Consider the following 23,045-nt stretch of genomic DNA (forward strand, 5'->3'; position numbering starts at 1 on the left):
GGTTGTATTGTTATATTGTGGCTTTAATGCTTTCATATTTTTGTATTATTTTACTGTGTACTTTTTGGTTTTAATTTTTGTGAACCACCCAGAGAGCTTCAGCTATTGGGCAGTATAGAAATGAAATAAATAGCCAAGGTGTGGATGCTAGTGGTGTATAAGAGAAGAAGTGAAGCCACAGTGGGATGTGAGGTATGTGTAGGTAAGCAGCAGACTATTTGATTTGAGAGCCATAGCTCACTGAGAGGAGGAGGAGGAGGAGACGACAACTGGTTGATACAGATAAAGAATTGTTGGGTAGCGAAGAAAGCCTTGCTGGTACTCACGAGGTTAGTAGGATGGCTGAGGAGAGGTTGACAGATCCTGGAACTCCAGAATCCATTGTAGGCTTGTGGATGGCGTTTTGATATTTTGCCTGGATCTTAAGGCATCACTGTATCCAACTTCAGCCCCACTGAAATGGTTGATTCTGTTTTGTCCAGGTGGGCACTTCTCAAAACTGTTTATGTGTACTATTACAACAAAAGGTGTGGTCACGGTTGCTCTAATGTTAGTGCTGTCCCTGTGTGCACACATCATTTTGCCTTCCTGCATGTCATTAAAGCCTCCTGTTAGTAACACGTTTTAATTTCTCCCCCTCCAGAGTTCTGATTATTAAAAGTGCAGTATACTGCTGTATTGAGGTTCATTCTGTACTTATTAAATACAGTAATTAGAACTTGTTCTATATTCAGTGGGAGCAGAGAGGCCAATTTTAGCAGTACCTACATGCCTTTCATTACAAGATTGTGCGATTCTCAAACACAGTTATGTAATTTGTCTTCTGCGGACTTGCAATGCTCTTTGATTTGACTACAGGGTAGGCACCATTTGTGAAGGGACATGGCTTCGCCAAGCACACTAGTTGCATATTCACATCTCAAATCACTATTTATGCCTGTGTGGGTTGGCATCCTTTATTTATTCTTGTGGATACATCTCACCTCAGTCAAAGACAGAGCATGGGAGAATGCATGTGAAACTGTTTCTGAGATGATACCAGTTCCGCAAGAATTCTGGCCAAATATCGGCTTGAGGAGATCACTTACTGAGTCAAACCATGGTTGCATCTAGCTCTGCGTTGTCTACATAGAATTAGCATAGAAACATTTATTTCATGCAGTTGTATGTATGGGATAGGATTGTGGTATATGTGTGGGAGGGGTTTTATATGACAAGTTTGTACTGGGCTAAAAAAAATGGTGTCTGGGCCCCACTTGCATCAACCAAATTGCTTAATACCTGGTGTTCAAGAGCTCATACAATTCTGCAGCATCACCTGAAGCTTCATGCTTGATGCCAAAATAGACATCGACAACATCATCAGGGTTTCAGCTTAAGTGCATGGGGGATAGCTACAGAAAAAGAAAATGAACTGGGGGACAGGCCTGTCTCATCCTACCACTAGGGGAAGTACATTGGGACGCAACTCTGGAATGCCCTTCCCCAAGAGGTATGCTTGGCATCAGCTTTACTGGCGTTTTGGTGCCAGTCTAAAGCTTCTCTGTTTGCCTGGGCATTTATTAGTGGGCAATGAATATGACTGGATATCTATTGTGTTTTTGTTTCTCTCTGCTGATTTTTATTTATTTATTTCTTAGTTACATATTTATATCGCTCAATAGTTGAAGCTGATTTTATTAGAAAAATTGTATTTTATTGTTTTAATTTTTCTTGTATTGTATTTTAATATTATCTGCCCTGGGATTTTTTTTAAATGAAAGGTGGAATAGAAATAAAATAATAATAAATTAAATAAATAATCTCCTCTCATGAATGAAAAAACAAAGGCTTACTAGAACTGTTTCCAATATTGAATTCTGGCAAAATCTGGCTGCTTTGAAAATTTTCCTCTTTCCTGTTATTTACAGATCACCGTCCTGATCTTCAGTTCGTATCTATTCGAAACACTACAAGTTAGATTTTCAACGGAGGGTTCAAAGGCTTCTTTATGTGAATTCTCCATTTGCCTTCAAAGCTGCTGCTTTTATAATCACTAAGTGAACTAGCACTGAAGGGGATCCCACCCATGGGTGTGCTTTACTGCATTATACATACTTTGTCTTTGTCCTAGACCTTTCTGGTAAATACAATTCCATCACTTTAATTTGGGGATTCTTGAGGTATGTAGGAGGTTGAACTATTTTGTCCACAATTACACAGCATGTCAAGTACAACGGTGGGAACAGAACTTGGGAGTACTGATGCTTTGCCTTGCTTTCTGCTTGCTTTTGTTGATTCTTTTGCTTAAGAACTGAAGGGATGCAGAAGAAGCCTAATGCAGTTTTTTTCTTTCTTTTAGTTCTAAACACTGATTATAGTGTAGCAGGTGAAGGCTTAATTATGTGCAAAACTTTGGCATTTATAAAGTGGTTCAAATTGACCCAGTTGGTTTTCTTTCTTTCTTTCTTTCTTTCTTTCTTTCTTTCTTTCTTTCTTTCTTTCTTTTGTTCTGTGTAATAGTTTGTATAAATGCTACTTTGCCTTCTGAATATATATCTATAAAATAAAAACAGATGTTCTTTTCCTTCTTGAAAGTTATTAATTTGAGGCATGATCCTTCCCAGAGGGTGTAGCTGCTGAGTACAGGGGGGAATCCCCATTGGGCTCAATAGAGTTCTGTTTCCCTGCCCTCCTTGTTTTGTTGAGCTGTATGGGTATCCATCTGTGGGTTGCTGCTGCAGCTTTTTTGGGAAGGATTCGATTTCTTTGGCATTTGGATGACTGACCTGTTAACCATCTGGGGCTGGGGGAACCTGTAGCAACCAGTTTGTCATGTACAGATCACTAACTGATTAGGTTGGTCTTACACCATCTCCTAATCTTTGCAGATCTGTTAGGATGGTCTGCCCCTGCAGACTGAGGGATTTAAATGGCCATATGGAAGTGTTTAGTTCTGTCGTTCACTTTGTGAAAATCTTTGTGGACACCTATACATATAGGAGGATCAGTTGATATGGTACCTGCTAGATGCTTTTACCTGCTACTTAGAGCTCAAACTGCTCTGAGAACTGAGGCATTTGAAAGAATGGATGGAGCACAAGAGGATCCATTCTAACTTAGATGCCATATTGGATGCAGCATCTTTAATAGAGGCCTCCGTAGCCTGTTTTCTCTGGTGGTGTGGAATAAGTTTCAGTTATTGACACCTACCTGTTGATACCACTTTGATGGCTGAAAGCGAGGAGGAGCTGAGGAACCTTATGACGAAGGTGAAAGAAGAAAGTGCAAAAGCTGGGTTGCAGTTCCACCTCAAAAAAACCAAGATTATGGCAACCAGCTTGATTGAGAACTGGCAAATAGAGGGAGAAAACGTGGAGGCAGTGACAGACTTTGTCTTGCTAGACGCAAAGATTACTACAGACGCTGCCTGCAGCCAGGAAATCAGAAGACGTTTACTTCTTGGGTGGAGAGCAATGACAAATCTTGATAAAATAGTGAAGAGCAGAGACATCACACTGACAACAAAGGTCCGCATAGTTCAAGCAATGGTATTCCCCGTAGTAACCTATGGTTGCGAGAGCTGGACCATAAGAAAGGCTGAGTGAAGGAAGACAGATGCTTTTGAACTGTGGTGCTGGAGGAAAATTCTGAGAGTGCCTTGGACTGCAAGAAGATTAAGCCAGTCCATACTCCAGGAAATAAAGCCAGACTGCTCACTTGAGGGAATGATATTGAAGGCAAAACTGAAGTACTTTGGCCACATAATGAGAAGACAGGACACCCTGGAGAAGATGCTGATGCTAGGGAAAGTGGAAGGCAAAAGCAAGAGGGGCCGACCAAGGACAAGATGGATAGATGATATTCTGGAGGTGTCGGACTCGACCTTGGGGGAGCTGGGTGTGGCGACGGCCGACAGAAGGCTCTGGCGTGGGCTGGTCCATGGGGTCACGAGGAGTCGGAAGCGACAGACCGAATAAACAACAACAACATTGACACCTACAGGTGTGGACAAAGCACTTGGGTCTATTGTCTATCAGGACTGGTTAAGAGGTGCAGCAGGAAATTATTGAATTGATTACTGCTAATTATCATAAGAACATAAGGGCCATGCTGGATCAGACCAAGGGTCCATCTAATCCAGCATTCTGCTCACACAGTGGCCAACCAGCTGTCAACCAGGAACCCATAAGCAGGGCATGAGCACAACAGCACCCTCCCACCCATGTTCCCCAGCAGCTGGTGTACATAGTCTCACTGCCTCTGGTACTGGAGGTAGCACATAGCCATCAAGACTAGTAGCCACTGATAGCCTTTTCGTCCAGGAATTTGTCCAACCCCCTTTTAAAGCCATCCAAATTGGTGGCCATCACTACATCCTGTGGTAGCGAGTTCTATAGTTTAACTATGCGCTGTGTGAGGAAATCCTTCCTTTTATCTGTCCTGACTCTCCCACCAATCAGCTTCATAGGATGACCCTGGGTTCTAGTATTTTGAGAGAGGGAGAAAAATGTCTTATCCACATTCTCCACACCATGCATAATTTTGTACCTCTATCATGTCTCCCTTATCGATACATCTTTGACCAGAAGAAGTAGTGCATACCTTCTTAAAAGAATGAATAGTAAGACCACTGTTGAAAAACTTTCCCTTGATGCCCTTGTGCTGGAACATTGCAGACCTATTTTCAAACATCTCTTTTATTTTTAAGCTAAGGTTCTCATGTGGGCAGTAGCTTATGAGCTCCAGGAACTCTTGGATGAAATGGATGGTCTTTAAATTTATTTTGATTTGATTTGGGATTGAAGTTGCCCTGCTTGCTTGGGTGGATGACCTGTACTGAAAGAGAGTTAATGAAAATGTGACCCTGTTGATTCTTTTAGATCTCTCATTGGCTTTGGTGCCATTGACCATGGTATTCTTCTGGACCACTTGTGTAGGGTGGGAGTGGAGGGCACTGTTTGACAGTGGTTCTACTCCTACCTCACTAGCAGGTGTCAGGAGGTGGTGCTAGAATATTACTGGTTTTCTTTGTGAGAACAGCAGGGATCCTTCTTGCCTTCTTTGCATTTTAACACTTCCATGAAACTGCTAGGTCATTTGTGGAAAGGGATCATCACCCAGGTCCGTTCCCCTTTCCTTTAGCACCTGTTGTGTTAGTCTCCCCTATGAATGCCTGCCTGAGACCATTGATTAACTAGATAAGAAGGAATGAAAACGGAGTCCCGGCAATATGGTGGTACTGATGGTGGTGGTGGGGTTGTCAGTACACATCTGGGTGTATGTGCGTGGGGAATAGGCCTGTTTTGAATGAACTTACATTTCCCCTTAGGAAACGAGTTCACTGTTTGGAAGTGCTCCTGGACTGCTGGTGTTACTTCTATGGCCAGTTGTCATTTGTTGCCAAGAGTATGTTTTCCCAGCTTTGGAAATAATGTTAGTTATATCTGTTTTTGGAGGAAAAGGGTCTTGGAAACTATCATGCATGCACTGGTAGCCACTCAGCTTGACTTCTATAATGCCCTTCACTGGCTTTTAAGATAGTCCAGAAGTGTTAGTTGGTCCACATTTTTGCACTGATGTTACCTGGAGAGAGATAACATAGTACCCATTCTCTGTCAGCTTTAACTTACCAGTTTGTTTCTGGGCTGAATTCAAAGAACTGATGTTAACCTATAAAGCCACAGATGTCCTGGTTTGGGATATTTTAATTTGTTTGTTGGTTATTTTTCCGATTGCATGCCACTTTGAGTGCAATTTTATTGTAGAAAAGTGGGATATGAAGCAATAAATAAATTAATATTGAAGGGGGCACCATCTCCTTAATTCCCAACCCCTGTGAGTTGAAATCTGCAGGAGAGATGGTGTTTCAGGTGTTACTGCCACTTCAGGTAAGGGTAAATCCTACCAGAAATAAAGATGGTGGTTGGTGGTTGGCAGTGATACTGCTTTGTGGAGTTCTCAACCCAGGAATATTTGCCAGGCCCCTCTCCATTGTGAAATTAGGAGATCTCCTAAAGACCTTTTTTTATTCTGGGTGGGTTCACATGATCGGGGAAGGAAAATAAGCCGTGGTGCCTCATTTTCTCGCCCCATACGTGCTGGTTGTAAGCCACCTAATTTCCATAATTACCTTTGCTGAGCACAGGTGGTGGTGACATCTGAATCCGGTGAGGGTGGGTGGCAGGTTACAAACCACCCTGCAACCCTAGAACAAGCCATCAGTTCTGGGGTGGTTTGTAAACCACTCCAGCTACCCACCTTCACCGGGTTCAGACATCACGACAACCTGCACCCAGTGAGGCTAATTATGGAAATTAGGTGGCTCGCAACCAGCACGTGTGGGGTGGGTAAATAAGCCACCGTGGCTTATTTTCCCCTCTCTGATCATGCGAACCCGGTCTCTGCCAGACTGAGAAGTAGGATTGGTTCTGGATTAATAAGGAATGCACTGCTGCCAGTGTTTTGTATACTTTCTTTATAGATGGATGTTTTATGAACATGGGATGCTAAAAACAACAGCTACGTGCATAGTAAAAGGCAGAGGAAAGAAATGGTGGTTCAGCTATTAAATAAGGATGGCAAAATGGTAACAGATGACAAAGAAAAGACAGAGGTGCTCAATTCCTACTTTGGCTTAGTCTTCTCCCAAAAGAGGGTCTATGACTCCCTTGGCAAAGGCAAAGTACAGGCTGAAGGGGCAGGATTGCAGCTTGAGATCGATAGGCATATGGTCAAGGAACACCTCATTACTTTGAATGAGTTCAAATCTCCAGGGCCAGATGAACTGCATCCTAGAATAATAAAGGAACTGGCAGAAGAACTCTCAGAACCACTGTCTATTCTCTTTGAGAAATCGTGGAGGATGGGTGAAGTGCTAGATGACTGGAGGAGGGCTAATGTCCCTATCTTCAAAAACGGCAAAAAGGAGGAACCTGGGAGCTACAGACCAGTCTGACATGAATCCCTGGGAAAATTCTGGAGCAGATGATAAAGCAATCCATCTGTAAGCACCTTGAAAACAATGCAGTGATTACTCGAAGCCAACATGGATTTGTCAAGATCAAATCCTGCCAGACGAATCTGATCTCATTTTTTAATCAAGTAACCTCCCTTGCGGACCGTGGGAATGCTGTAGACATCATATACCTCGACTTCAGAAAAGGTTTCGACAGAGTGCCCCATGATATCCCGATGAGCAAACTAGCTCAAAGTGGGCTAGATGAAACAACGATCCGGTGGATCCACAGTTGGCTACAGAATCGGACTCAAAGAGTGCTTATCAATGGGACCTTCTCAAACTGGGGAGAGGTAACAAGTGGGGTACTGCAGGGCTCAGTCCTGGGCCCAGTGCTCTTCAACATTTGTATTAATGACTTGGAGGAGGAGGTGCAGGGAACGCTGATCAAATTTGCAGATGACACAAAATTGGGAGGGATAGCTAATACTTTGGAAGGCAGAAACAAAATTCAAAGTGATCTTGATAGGCTGGACTGCTGGGTGGAAAACAACAGATTGACATTTAATAGGGATAAATGCCAAGTTCTGCCCCTAGGAAAAAGAAACCAAATGCACAGTTACAAGATGAGGGATACTTGGCTCAACAACACTACAATCGAGAAAGATCTTGTAATTGTTGTTGATCACAAGCTGAATCTGAGCCAACAATGTGATGTGACTGCAAAAAAGGCCAATGCTCTTTTGGGCTGCATTAATAGAAGCATAGTTTCCAAATCCCGGGAAGTACTAGTTCCCCTCTACTCAGCATTGGTTAGGCCTCATCTGGAGTACTGTGTCCAGTTCTGGGCACCACACTTTAAGAAGGATGCAGACAAACTGGAGAGGGTTCAGAGGAGGGCAACGAGGATGATCAGGGGACTGGAAACAAAGCTGTATGGGGAGAGACTGAAAGAACTGGGCATGTTTAGCCTTGAGAAGAGAAGACTGAGGGGAGATAGGATAGCGCTCTTCAAGTACTTGAAATGTTGCCACAGAGAGAAAGGCCAGGATCTCTTCTCGATCATGCCAGAGTGCAGGACACGGAATAATGGGCTCAAGTGACAGGAAGCCAGATTCCGGCTGAACATCAGGGAAAACTTCCTGACTGTTAGAGCAATACAACAGTGGAACCAATGACCTAGGGAGGTAGTGGGCTCTCCCACACTGGAGGCATTCAAGACGAGGCTGGAGAGCCATCTGTCAGGGATGCTCTGACTTGGATTCCTGCATTGAGCAGGGGCTTGGACTCGGTGGCCTTGTAGGCCCCTTCCAACCCTACTATTCTATGATTCTATGATTATTTTATTGTAATCTCCTTTTGAGGATCTTTGTGGCTGAACAGCAGTCTAAATATTAATCTAAATAATAATATGATCTTGACAATTATCCAGTACTTAGTTTTGTTGCAATCCTAAACGCACAGACTAAGAAGTAAGCCCCATTTAACTGACTTCTGAGTAAACATGCATAGGATTGTGCTGTTGCCATGGCTTTGCTACCTAAGTCTGGTAGTCATTGTTACTTTTTTGGTATCCTAAACAGTTTTGTTTGGTATTATTATAAAGCCAAGAGGGAACACTTTCTTCTCCAGTATGATGATAGCTGTATTTTGCTTTTAATGTAATCATCTGAAGGGGCCAGGATGGCAATTTTTCAGCATAGGATTGTGCTGTAGTCATGGCTCTTCTACTTTTTCAGCATTGAAAGCCATTGTAGTTGTGTATGATGAGTTGAAAGGGGGGAGTTCATCCTAGTTGTGTTTATGTATAAGCTATATGTATGTATTTGATTTTAAAATCATATCTTTTTTTTGGGTAAAACAACTCAAGAACATAAAAACAATAAAACTAATAAATGAATAAGAGCATCAGGAAACAGCACCAACAAAAATACAAGCAATATAACAACAGGTAAAAATCAGTTAATAAAAACCTGCTCACAGGAGCAGGGAAGCCAGGAACATCTCAAACTAATCATTGGCCATGGCCAAGGCTGATCCAGAAAGTGACATTTTTACTGGGAAAATAAGGCCAGACTGACTTCCCGTAGTAGGGCATTCCACAGTGTTGGTGCCACCAGTGAAAAGACCCTGTCACATGGCCACCAGCTGTGCTTCAGTTGGCAGGGGACCATGGAGCCAGACCTCAGATGTTGGACAGAGAGTATTGGGGTGGGGGGGACATATGGGAGAAGATGGTCTTTAGGGTACTCAGGCTGCACAGCATTTAGTTCTTTATTTGTTCCATCTGACCCATCCGTGATAGTCTGGCAGTGGCATTTTGGACCAAAGGAAGTTTGCAGATACTTGTCAAGGGCAGCCCAACCCTACCTAGAGTGCATTCCAGTAGTCCAGTTGGGAGGTTACTACAGCATGGGTGAGCTTGGTTTGGACCTTTTTCTCCTGCCCCCAATGGCTACACATTAAGTGTGGGCATCTAGAGGGAGAGAGCCTACACACGTACATCTTTGTGTGCACAAGCTTTCCTGGGAGTTGGTACCCTGTTTTTAACCAGGCTGACAGATTCCCTTTGTCTCCTGCTCGTTTTCATTCCTAACTCAGCCTCATTTATACAAATTGGCAATTTAGCATTAGTCTGTATTTAAATGAATTAACATATGCAGTCACCTTTCTGTGCCTTTGGATGAGGTAGCAGCCTTGAATACTAGTTGCTAAGCAACCAAACAAGTTACCTAGTTTGCTCTCTTTTCAGCTTTACTGAAGGCCTAAAGCAGTTTTCCACAACCTGTTGCCTTCCAGATATTTTGAACTTAAGCTCCCATTAGCCCCAGCCAGTATGGCTAATGGTCAGGCATGCTGGGAGCTGTAGTCCAAAAATCTGGAGGGCACCAGGTTAGGGAAGGCTGGCCTAAAAGGTTACTTATTATGTACAATGAGTGTTACAGTAACCATGTTTACAATAAAATAAACCATGGCCAGTACGAAGGTAAATAATGTGGCTAGTTAAATACTTTATTGTTTCTCTATTTGCATTGACATTAAAGGTTATTGAGTACCTTGGCCTTTTTCCTTCTCTTTAACTGAAATCAAGGATGATTTCTTCTCAAGAGGTTATTTTTCTTGTCTTGGAAACCATTCCAGTACATAAGGGAAACTGAGACTGAGAAGGTTGGCTGCATTACTCTCAGAGTTTTAGATTAATTCTCATAATCATGACACATTTTTATTTTAAAAAGGAAAAAATCGTGGTGCAGATAAAGGTTTCTGTGACTTCTACAGGAAGAAGCAGACTTTGGTGTGTGTGTGTGGATCCTACTCAGAAAAAAAAAAAATTAAATGCCTGAATTATTTAAGAGGCAAGTAGGTGGCACAAATGATATAGGATACAACTTTAAGAGAAAGCCAAGGACAGAATAACAGGTGAAGGATTGGCAGCTGTAGAAATTGAAATGACCTTCCCTAGAGAATAAAATGTTGACAAGGTCAGCAGCATCTTACTGGGTTGCCACTATGCTTCGGCCTGATTGGGATACAGCTAGACAGTGTACAGGATGAAGGAAGATAATTTTCCATTATCTGACATCTTTAACATAGCCTTTTGCAATCTCTGGTGGCAATGACTTGTTGCCTCTTTTGCAGTACTGGCAAAGTCTAGAAGCAGTTTTTGAGCCGGGAAAGCTTTCCCAGCAGGTGCTGTGACCAATGAGTCACAAATGGTGCTGCAACTGCATTGTTCCGCAGCACTGGTAAATGACTTGGCTCCGCTTTCTTTGAATGCCATCAGCTGTTTTGTAATGCTGAAGGTTTTAAATGGCAGGTTCTTTCACTAATCTCCAACCTTAAAAATTATTGGTGGGGGGAAGCTCAAGGTATGGAGATCAGTGTTGGCTCAGGGAAATGCAGCAACAAAAATGAGTGGTTGATGAAGGCCAAGGACTTTAACAAAGGAGCCTTAATATTCCTGCAGTGACTGGGGATGGTCTACTGATGGCCAGGAATCCAGCCTTTGGAAGGGGGTGGTCTCTGGGACCCATATGGTGTGTGTGTGTGTGTGTGTGACTGACTGACTGAGTAAGCAAGAAACAGGGAGTCTTCACAGTTTGAACTTAGGTGCAGTTTGCTAAACTGGGGTGTCGCTTTGAAGCTGGCAGCAAGAGCTGCTCTCTGGGAGCCTGATACAGGTTATAGGAGTGTATTTGTCTCCATTGCGTCCTGCTTGCAGATCTCTAAATAAAGGAAATATTACAATGACACCATAAGACTCTGGTGTGTTCTTTACACCAAATAAACGAAACCCTAGAACTTCTTACTGCTTGGGGAAGTGGGAAGCACTTATATTAACAGTACAAATATGTGCTCTGCTCTGAGAAGTCTCCATCCCCCACCCTTAGACTTAGTCCTTGTTCTTTGTGTTTGCACTGTATGTTGTAAGCCTTACTGACTAGGGTGGGACCTATAGTGGTACATACTATACACTCATTGGCTCTGAAGAAGTGTTTAAACAATAGTACAATGCTCATCTAACTGCAGAGGTTGGCAATGTTTACTTCCAAGGTTTGGTCAGGGAGCATGAATATAGTCTCAAATACCAGAGTATGATCGATAATACCAACATATGAAATCCTTGTTGGTATGAAATCCTACCTGGGGCAAACAGTTGAAGAGATTAAGAAGTGTCTTGTGAAAGGGGAGAGGAAGGGTTTTTATTCAGAAGAGTAATGATAAAGTTCAGCTGTGCACACAAATCTCCCGATGTGCATCTGTGGCTCTGCCCATTTTTCATATAAAGGCTGCCTTTTCTGCATAGGGCTATTGTGCAATGCAATGTGGGAGAGGGTTGCTGTAAGAAAGTATAATTGCCATAACGTGATGTGATTTTCGTGGCAAGCCCTGCCCATATGAATGAAGTTCTGGGTAGGAACTTGATGTGAATAGTTGGAAGAGTTAAAACTGGAATTGTGAGAGGCCTCATGGGGCAGATGTATTTGAGTTGGGGAGGTGGTGTCACCTAAGGAAGAGGAATTAGCTTATTTTAAAATAGCTTAAGGCAGAAAGTAATAATGATAATATCTTTTATTTAATAAATTGCCTGCTTGTCATAGGTGACTAGAAATTCCATGCAGGCGAGTGCATAGAATTCTATGCAGGTGTATGAGCAGGCTGGTGGAGGAGGGATGGGATTACTCCATTCTTCCTATACCAACCCACTTGGTTTCTGTACTAGCTCTGGAGGAACGTTGTGTCCTCCATGACCAGCTCAGAAACTCAGCAGGCTGACAGAGGAGAGAAGGAGTGATCCATCCATCTCTGCCAGCCCGCTTGGTAAAAGTCAGTTTCTTTTATTTGTCTAAGAGGCTAGTAATCTTAATGGGCTTATTTACAAAGCTGTCATAATAGTAGTAATAGTTGGCATATCACTCTTTTCAGATATTCAAAAAAATCTCAGTAATCCTTACAACTACCCTGTAATGTAGTCAGTAGTAGTTGCAGTATCCCCATATGACAGATAGGAGGTTGGTGGAGGGAGGGAGAGAGAGAGAAAGAGAGGCTTCTTCAAAGCCAACTAGTCAGATCACGATTGAAGTAAGATTTGAACCAGGTTCAAAGCTTGCACTTAGCCAGTATGCGATCTCTCACATGGAATGTTTGAGAAGGGTGTTAGCCTTTCAAACTAGAACACAGTTCTGGCAAAGCTTTACCAATTCAATGTGATCTTTATGTATTTCAGTGACTATAGGGGATGTTATATGTTACTGGTGGTGGCGCACAGTTTTCGAACCAGAACTCTTTAGAAAAGCCTTCTTGCAGAATTAAATACATTGCATTAATTTCCTACTTTTCTCCTGTGTGCTGCTAGCCATAAATGTTGTTTTCTTTGCATCACTGTCCTAAAATTTACGTGTAAGCAAAGTCCTAAGTTACCTGTTCTATGAAGGTAGGATCCACCTGATGAGATGGATCCCATAAACACGGTCTGTCCAGAGATTTTTGTTGCTGTTCTGCTCAGGGCAACCAGGAGGCCAGCTGCTGACTCTGAAAACCCAACTTTTGTTTTGAAAAACAGTACTTGGTGAAGTACCTTTTCTGAGAGACCTTTAAACAAGAAGAGGTGAATTGGTCTACAAATAATAAAGTATATCTTTATTCAGTATGTGTTCTTATTGCATTTATTCACTAATGCTCCAAGATATTCAGTGGCACCCACACTTGAATTGTATATGGGACAAAATCATATTTATTGCTGGCATTAGGAAAGTGTGATTCCCTATGACTGGTAGACTATACTTCAAAAATCTGGATTAGTAATATTGTCTACTTAAAATGTACATTTCTCTTTTTTTCTCAGAGCCAGGATGAAAGATTTGCTTTCATTGCAGAGTGGTATGATACAAATGCTTCGCTTTTTCGACGTTATGAGCTGTTGTATTATCCCAAAGATGGGTCGGTGGAGATGGTAAGACGTTGTTGTTATAAGAATACCTTGCAAATTGCTTTGCTTGAGAGCAAAAGTAAGCTACCTCTGGCATTCACAGGAGGTAAAAAGCACACATAAGAATTGCTTTTCTTTCTTAGGAGATACATAGTTCTAGAGGAAAATAGGGCATTATATCCTCTTTCCACAAACCCATGTTAGAATTTGAACATTTCTTTTTGCATGGAGAAGCAAGAGTGATAGCTTTTCTAGGGCCTCCTGATGATGCCATAAAATATAGTAGTTGTGGTGGAGATGAAGATTACCATCAGACTAGGACTGATTGAGCAGCTTTGCTTGGGGCTGGCCCATCCACTGGATAGATGGAAGATTTATCTTGCGCACCAGCCATAAAGGCTTAGATGCCTCTGATTCTGCTGCCTTTCCCAGGCTTCCCCATTGTATGGATGATTGCTTATCATGGGGATGGTAGGAAACTTTGTTGTAAACTAAACCTATATGTGTTACGGTTTCTAAGGCTTGGCCAGCTTGACCTTACTGGTTCTGTTTTTAAAAGTGTAAAACTCAATTTTGGGAAACTGCGCAGCAGCCAGCCTTTCTTGGATATGTGTTAATGCTGAATTTCCTATGTTAAATCCTAACTATTGTCACACAGGACTGAGTATGTGAATTCTGCCTATCATCATGGTTGTTTCCCTCAATTTTAAATGCTAATGAGTTTGTTGCTGCGCAGGACTATGGTTTCTAAGCTTTGGTATGATGTCATTTGTGACTTGCCTAGCTCTAATTGTTTCAGGGACCTAGAGGTGTGGAGGTCTCTTCTTGTAACCAGGATGACACTATAAAGGTTTTCAAAAGAGGTGGGATTGGTAACCTTTTCTCTCTGAATGGGTATTCTACTTGATGGCTGGATAGAAGATGGATGAGCTGCTCTAGAGCCTGGAGAATATAGATAGCATGTGGCTGGAGCTATTTTGGATTTTGCGAAATGACCTGAAACAAAAGATATTCCAAAAACTTGGCTTCGGTTATTGGGTGGTGTAGAAATGTAATAAATAAATCTCTTACTCCTGGGCTCCTGCTTGGTAATCCTATCTTAGCCAAGCAGTGAAGACAGGCACCCACATAAGTAATTCTGTAGGTTACTATTTTTTATGCTACGTTGGTCTCTTCCTCCTGTACAATAAACTATATTTCATAAGAAGGCTGCCCAAAAAGAGGGATATTAGTTTTGCATTCCCATTTAACAAAAGAGCCTGGTTAGATTGTTTGGTCAAATGCCTTTTGGAAAAGGACTTCATGCTCAGTTTAGCAAGGGGATCCCACAAGCAGTTCCTCCCCGCAACATGTGATAACGGGAGAATCATAAATACTTGGTGGTGGCAGTTAAGGAAAAAATTCTGATTAAAACACTCTACAGACTTGGACTGAGTGCTGTACTCCTTTGCAAATGCACCTGGGAGTTTAAAGGCAGTTTTTAAAATGCAGCATGTTCTGGCAACTATTCCTCAGCTTCTTTTCCTGCCCTCTGAAGTGGTGCATAACTTGGAGGGATGGGCATAGGAAGCAGGAGCACTGATTTGGGAGGACTCCAGGCTTAGTGGGGATGGGTGCCAAGATGATGGCTGGCTACGCGTAGCCCTGGCCAGGCAATCCAGACAGTGGATAGAGTTGCTTTTCTTTTGGACTCTAGGTTCTCTTTCACATTCTGTCAGTGAAATTGGCAATGACTGCATTAATGCCTGAAGTCAGGACAAAAAATAGAAACAGTGAAAGAGTACTAATAATCTGAGCAAGTTTTTTTTCTGAACAAATGGATTTCATACAAATTTGGTTGGTAAAGGGCATCTTAATTCTGGGTAAACTGAAACTTAATTTTTTCCCCTTTGCAAACTGAAGTTAGTTCAACAATGCATAGTGCTTACTTATTTAGTATCTCTCATTCCCTGAGGCCAGCATGGCAGCACCTATCTTTACCAAGCTTTTAAGGAAGACAACGAATGAATGAAAGGCAGTTCATTAGACATAAGGGCTAGTTCGTGTTTAAAAAATCCCCCCAAACCCAGCCCACTAAGCTTCACAATATCATTCAAGAATCCTATGTAGCTTCTTAGACACATCTCTTGATGATTTATGGTTTGTATGTAGTATCTGAGACCCAAACGGCCACGTGGGGAGCTTCCATGTACACAATTGAAGGCTTGAAAGCTCTCCTCCCAGTTGCAGACAATCTGGCGCCAAAACTCAGGGAGGGTTTGGGAGAGGCTTCAGATGCAACATGAGGAGCTGCTATCTGAAAAAAAAAATCCATTGTTCCTGGGGAAGCACATGCATGTGCCTGAGGGGCTCTTTGGTTCCAAGTCAGCATGCTTCACTTCCTTTTGGTTCTTAAAGGATGGAAGAGGAAGAAGAATAAATGTGCAAGCTGTATTTACCAAATAAGCTGTTGATTTTACTATTGTTTACCCACATTATTGTGCACCTGTCTCTTTGTTTTAGTCAGATTTATAAATAACTCAAAAGTATGCGAAGCACATAAAATCTTATGGGGACTTGGGTTTTTTAATGTAAAATTTGTCACTTCTTGGTAGTGATTAAAAGGAATTGGAACACTTTCAGTAAATATCAGAAGAATTGTCAAATATTATTGCAATAAACTAGAAAGTCCCCTTCATGGATCACTGCCTTGTTGTGGCGAAGGGGCTTGCGTAACTCATTGAAGCCATAAGCTATGCCGTGCAGGGCCACCCAAGACGGACAGGTCATGGCAGAGAGTTCTGACAAAACGTGGTCCACTGGAGAAGGAAATGGCAACCCACTCCAGTATTCTTGCCAAGAAAACCCCATGGAACGTATCACAAGTCTAAAAGATATGATGCCGGAAGATGAGCCCCTCAGGTCGGAAGGTGTCCAATATACTACTGGGGAAGAGCAGAGGGTATTTATTTCCCAGTAGTGCCAGAAAGAGTGAAGCGGCTGGGCCAAAGCTGAAAGGACACTCAGCTGTGGATGTGTCTGGTGGTGAAAAGGAAGTCCGATGCTGTAAAGAACAATATTGTTTAGGAACCTGGAATGTCAGATCAATGAATTAAGGTAAGCTGGAGGTGGTCAAACATGAGATGGCAAGATTGAACATCGACATCTTGGGAATCAGCGAACTAAAATGAACAAGCACAGGCGAATTTAATTCAGGTGACCATCATATCTACTACTGTGGGCAAAAATCCCTTAGAAGAAATGGAGTAGCACTCATAGTCAACAAAAGGGTGGGAGAAGCAGTACTGGGGTACAATCTCAAAAATGATAGAATGATTTCAGTACGAATCCAAGGCAAACCATTCAACATCACAGTAATTCAAGTCTATGCCCCAACCACTGAGGCCGAAGAAGCTGAGGTTGATCGGTTCTATGAAGACCTACAACACCTTCTAGAACTAACACCAAAAAAAGATGTCCTCTTCATCACAGGGGATTGGAATGCTAAAGTAGGAAGTCAAGAAATCACCGGGATAACAGGCAAGCATGGCCTTTGGGTACAAAATGAAGCAGGGCAAAGGCTAATAGAGTTTTGCCAAGAGAACACGCTGATCATAGCAAACACTCTTTTCCAACAGCACAAGAGGCAACTCTACACATGGACATCACCAGATGGTCAATATCGAAATCAGATTGATTATGTCCTTTGCAGCCAAAGATGGAGAAGCTCTATGCAGTCAGTAAAAACAAGACCTGGAGCTGACTGTGGCTCAGATCATGAGCTGCTTCTTGCAAAATTTCGGCTTAAATGGAAGAACGTAGGGAAAACCACTAAACCATTCAGGTATGACCTAAATCATATCCCTTATGAATATACAGTGGAGGTGAGGAATAGATTTCAGGGATTAGACCTGATAGACAGAGTGCCTGAGGAACTATGGACGGAGGTCCGTAACATTGTTCAGGAGGCAGCAACTCAATCCATCCCAAAGAAAAAGAAATGCAAGAAAGCCAAGTGGCTGTCTGATGAGGCTTTACAAGTAGCTGAGGAAAGAAGGGAAGCAAAAAGCAAGGGAGAAAGGGGAAGATATATCCAACTGAATGCAGAGTTCCAGAGAACAGCAAGGAGAGACAAGAAGGCCTTCTTAAATGAACAATGCAAAGAAATCGAGGAAAACAACAGAATGGGAAAGACTAGAGATCTCTTCAAGAAAATCGGAGATCTCAAGGGAACGTTTTGTGCAAAGACGCCGGGCATGATAAAGGACCAAGAAGGCAGGGACCTAACAGAAGCAGATGAGATTAAGAAGAGGTGGAAACAATACACAGAAGAACTATACAGGAAAGATCTGAATGTCCCTGATAGCCATGATAGTGGGGTCAATGAACTTGAGCCAGACATCCTCGAGAGTGAAGTCAAGTGGGCCTTAGGAAGCATTACCAACAACAAAGCTAGCGGAGATGACAGTATTCCAGCAGAGCTATTTAAAATCCTAAAAGATGATGCTGTTAAAGTGCTGCACACAATATGCCAACAAATGTGGAACACTCAACAGTGGCCACAAGACTGGAAAAGGTCAGTTTACATTCCAATTCCAAAGAAGGGCAACGCCAAAGAGTGTTCAAACTACTGTACAATTGCGCTCATTTCACATGCCAGCAAGGTGATGCTCAAAATCCTACAAGTTAGGCTTCATCAGTATGTGAACCAAGAACTACCGGAAGTACAAGCTGGGTTTCGAAGAGGCAGAGGAACTAGAGATCAAATCGCCAACATTCTCTGGATCATGGAAAAAGCAAGAGAATTCCAGAAAAACGTCTATTTCTGCTTCATTGACTACGCTAAAGCCTTTGATTGTGTGGATCACAACAAACTGTGGCAAATTCTTAAAGAGATGGGAGTACCAGACCACCTTACCTGTCTCCTGAGAAACCTGTATGAGGGTCAAGAAGCAACAGTAAGAACCGGACATGGAACAACCGATTGGTTCAAAATTGGGAAAGGAGTACGACAAGGCTGTATATTGTTGCCCTGCTTATTTAACTTATACGCAGAGTACATCATGAGAAACGCCGGGCTGGATGAATCACAGCTCGGAATTAAGATCGCTGGGAGAATTATCAACAACCTCTGATACGCAGACGATACCACCCTAATGGCAGAAAGCGAAGAGGATCTAAAGAGCCTCTTGTTGAAGGTGAAAGAGGAGAGTGCAGAAGCTGGTTTGAAACTCAACATTAAAAAAACTAAGATCATGGCATTTGGCCCCATCACTTCCTGGCATAGAGAAGGGGAAGAAATGGAAGCAGTGACAGATTTTATTTTCTTGGGCTCCAAGATCACCGCAGACGGTGACTGTAGCCATGAAATTAAAAGACGCTTGTTCCTTGGGAGGAAAGCTATGGCAAACCTAGACAGCATAGTAAGAAGCAGAGACATCACCTTGCCGACAAAGGTCCTCATAATCAAAGCTATAGTTTTCCCAGTAGTAACGTATGGCTGTGAGAGCTGGACTATAAGGGAGGCCGAGCACCGAAGAACTGATGCTTTCGAACTGTGGTGCTGGAGAAGACTCTTACGAGTCCCCTGGACTGCAAGGAGGTCAAATCAGTCCATCCTAAAGGAAATCAACCCTGAGTGCTCATTGGAAGGACAGATACTGAAGCTGGAGCTCAAATATTTTGGCCACTTAATGCGAAGAGAAAACTCCCTGGAAAAGACCCTGATGCTGGGAAAGACTGAAGGCAAAAGGAGAAGGGGACGGCAGAGGATGAGATGGCTAGATAGCATCACGGATGCAATGAATATGGACTTGAGCAAGCTCCGGGAGAGAGTGCAGGACAGAAAGGCCTGGCTTACTATGGTGCATGGGGTCATGAAGAGTTGGACACAACTGAACAACAACAACAACAACACTAGAACGTAATCAGGCAATATCTGGTAGATTATTTGGGAAAGCCATGTAGGAGAATGTGATTCATAATTTGATTACAGCAGAAAATCCTGCATACTGAAAAGACTACAGTGAAGAGATATTTCATGCTCAGTACTGATAGTACACACTTGGTATTCAAGAATTTTGGTTCCCCTTTCTCTCCCTACAATTCTCTGCAACTTGGGATGACTGTTGGAAGTACTTAATCATTTCAATTATGTCAAATTGGGATTTAAATATTTCCAGAGTAAACTGTCATGAATGGCTTCTGCAGCTTTGGATATGAAATTGTAAATGAAAAAAGAAATTGTCCTTAGTCATTCTGAGGAATATCTAAAAAGATACTTTTGAAACGAATAAATAGTAAGACAACTCACGTCTCTGTAGATATTCTTGTAGTGTCAGTACTTTTATTAGCCAATTTGTGTGTGAGCCTAAGGCTGTAATCTTGTGTATACTTATCTGTGAGTAAACCCGTTTGAACACATTGAGCTTATTTCTGAATAAACACATGTGTAGAATCTGGCTGCATAAAATGGTGGAAGCAGTATAAAAGGGTGTGTAGGACACTTCGCTAGAACGAATAATTTTTGCCCAAAGAGTCTCACCCAATTAAAGGCCCTACTGTTGACTTGTGCACTGACACACTTTTGCCCTAATCTAGAGCAGTGGTCTCCAAAGTGGGGTGTGTGCAAGGTGATCCATTGGGGTGCGTGAGCCACCTGATAATTGAGCAGCTGCCTCCTGCCCTGGTGAGCTGCCATTGTGTGCAATGATGGCGGCAGCAGAGGCAGCAGGATGGGCTGGGAGCTGAGAGGGACGCTCGATGGCATTTCTGTCTTGGCTCATCTCCTATCCTTCCTCTGCCGTGGCCACCAAAAGCAAATGTGCCAGTCTCTGCCAGGCACGGTAGAAGAAGGCACAGTTGCTTGCTCGGCCATGGCACCGGAGCAGCTGCCATCTGCCAACGGAGAGCAACTTTGCTGACCTTTTCTGTGATGACAGGTGGCTGTCAGCAGTATGCTACCTAGCAGATATTTTTGAAAAAATAAACACTGCATCTCTCCCTTCAAGATAAAGGTGACGTTTTAACAATGAGTGAGAAAGTAACTTCTTTTCGAAAGAAATTTGTGCTATGGAGAGAGCATTTTGAAAATGGATGTTTGGAAATGTTTCCATTGGTATGTGATTTTGTTGCTGACAATGATGTAACCCATAAAAACTTTCATATCTTTCCACTTTAAAAATTTGGAAACAGAATTTCCTAACCTGTTCAAAAAACTTCAAAACAAACAGTTTCAGTGGGTTTTGAACCCATTTGTTAAAAATATAAAAGTCCAACACCTTCCGATTAGATTAGAATAACTGATTGACATCAGGGAAGATTGAACTTTGCTAGCTGAATTTCAACAAAAACCTTGCATAATTGGTGGATGGGATTGAAAAATGAGTATAATGATTTAGTAAGTGCAGCCAACTATGTATGCACTTCTCCCATTTGGATCTGCATATCTTTGTGAAGTGTCCTTTTCAGCTATGTTGTTGTTCAGTTGTAAGTCATGTCCGACTCTTCGTGACCCCATGGGCCATAGCACGCCAGGCCTTCCTGTCCTCCGCTGTCTCCCGGAGCGTGCTCAAGTTCATATTCATTGCATCGGTGATGCTATCTAGCCATCTCATCCTCTGCAGTCCCCTTCTCCTTTGGCCTTCAATCCTTCCCAGCATCAGGGTCTTTTCCAGTGACTTTTCTCTTCACATTTGGTGGCCAAAAGTATTTGAGCTTCAGCTTCAATCTCTGTCCTTCTAATGAGCAGTCAGGGTTGATTTCCTTTAGGATGGACTGATTTGACTTCCTTGCAGTCCAGGGGACTCGTAAGAATCTTCTCCAGCACCACAGTTCGAAAGCATCAATTTTTCGGCGTTCAGCCTTCCATATAGTCCAGCTCTCACAGCCATACATTGCTACTGGGAAAACCATAGCTTTGATTATACGAATCTTTGTCAGCAAGGTGATGTCTCTGCTTCTTACAATGCTGTCTAGGTGTGCCATAGCTTTCCTCCCAAGGAGCAAGTGTCTTTTAATTTCATGGCTACAGTCACTGTCTGCGGTGATCTTGGAGCCCAAGAAAGTAAAATCTGTCACTGCTTCCATTTCTTCCCCTTCTCTATGCCAGGAAGTGATGGGGCCAGATGCCATGATCTTAGTTTTTTTAATGTTGAGTTTCAAACCAGCTTCTGCACTCTCCACTTTCACCCTCAACAAGAGGCTTTTTAGATCCTCTATGCTTTCTGCCATTAGGGTGGTATCGTCTGCGTATCTGAGGCTGTTGATAATTCTCCCGGCAATCTTAATTCCGACCTGTGATTCATCTAACCCGGCGTTTCTCATGATGTACTCTGCATATAAGTTAAATAAGCAGGGTGACAATATGCAGCCTTGTTGTACTCCTTTCCTAATTTTGAACCAATCGGTTGTTCCATGTCCGGTTCTTACTGTTGCTTCTTGACCCTCGTACAGGTTTCTCAGGAGACAGGTAAGGTGGTCTGGTACTCCCATCTCTTTAAGAATTTGCCACAGTTTGTTGTGATCCACACAATCAAAGGCTTTAGCATAGTCAATGAAGCAGAAATAGACATTTTTCTGGAATTCTCTTGCTTTCTCCATGATCCAGCGAATGTTGGCGATTTGATCTCTAGTTCCTCTGCCTCTTTTGAACCCAGCTTGTACTTCCAGTAGTTCTCGGTTCACATGCTGCTGAAGCCTAGCTTGTAGGATTTTGAGCATCACCTTGCTGGCACGTGAAATGAGCGCAATTGTACGGTAGTTTGAACACTCTTTGGCGTTGCCCTTCTTTGGAATTGGAATGTAAACTGACCTTTTCCAGTCTTGTGGCCACTGTTGAGTGTTCCACATTTGTTGGCATATTGTGTGCAGCGCTTTAATAGCATCATCTTTTAGGATTTTAAATAGCTCTGCTGGAATACTGTCATCTCCGCTAGCTTTGTTGTTAGTAATGCTTCCTAAGGCCCACTTGACTTCACTCTCGAGGATGTCTGGCTCAAGTTCATTGACCGCACTATCATGGCTATCAGGGACATTCAGATCTTTCCTGTATAGTTCTTCTGTGTATTGTTTCCACCTCTTCTTAATCTCATCTGCTTCTGTTAGGTCCCTGCCTTCTTGGTCCTTTATCATGCCCGGTGTCATTGCACAAAACATTCCCTTGATATCTCCGATTTTCTTGAAAAGATCTCTAGTCTTTCCCATTCTACTGTTTTCCTCGATTTCTTTGCATTGTTCATTTAAGAAGGCCTTCTTGTCTCTCCTTGCTGTTCTCTGGAACTCTGCATTCAGTTGGATATATCTTCCCCTTTCTCCCTTGCTTTTTTGCTTCTTTCGTCAGCTACTTGTAAAGCCTCATCAGACAGCCACTTGGCTTTCTTGCATTTCTTTTTCTTTGGGATGGATTGAGTTGCTGCCTCCTGAGCAATGTTATGGACCTCCGTCCATAGTTCCTCAGGCACTCTGTCTATCAGGTCTAATCCCTGAAATCTATTCCTCACCTCCACTGTATATTCATAAGGGATATGATTTAGGTCATACCTGAATGGTTTAGTGGTTTTCCCTACGTTCTTCCATTTAAGCCGAAATTTTGCAAGAAGTAGCTCATGATCTGAGCCACAGTCAGCTCCAGGTCTTGTTTTTACTGACTGCATAGAGCTTCTCCATCTTTGGCTGCAAAGGACATAATCTGATTTCGAT

At 42.6% G+C, this 23,045-nt stretch overlaps 1 protein-coding gene across 10 annotated transcripts in view; it reads left to right on the plus strand.

Annotated features, from left to right (window-relative positions):
* NME7 (NME/NM23 family member 7) overlaps positions 1–23,045 on the plus strand; it is a 140,500-nt gene that overhangs the window by 14,842 nt on the left and 102,613 nt on the right. For 7 of the 10 annotated variants that reach the window (XM_084843165.1, XM_084843167.1, XM_084843161.1 and 4 more), the window contains one exon: positions 13,284–13,391. In XM_084843165.1, coding sequence (XP_084699291.1) covers positions 13,389–13,391 — 3 coding nt within the window. In that variant the 5' untranslated portion in view covers positions 13,284–13,388. Of the gene's footprint in view, positions 1–1,910; positions 2,123–13,283; positions 13,392–23,045 lie in introns of all 10 variants that reach the window. The other 3 variants (XM_084843166.1, XM_084843162.1, XM_084843164.1) reach the window with 1 other exon arrangement.

The sequence above is a fragment of the Heloderma suspectum genome, chromosome 3, assembly GCF_057233095.1.
Source record: "Heloderma suspectum isolate Gila_16-S chromosome 3, 16-S_ref, whole genome shotgun sequence".
NCBI classification, from domain to species: domain Eukaryota; kingdom Metazoa; phylum Chordata; class Lepidosauria; order Squamata; family Helodermatidae; genus Heloderma; species Heloderma suspectum.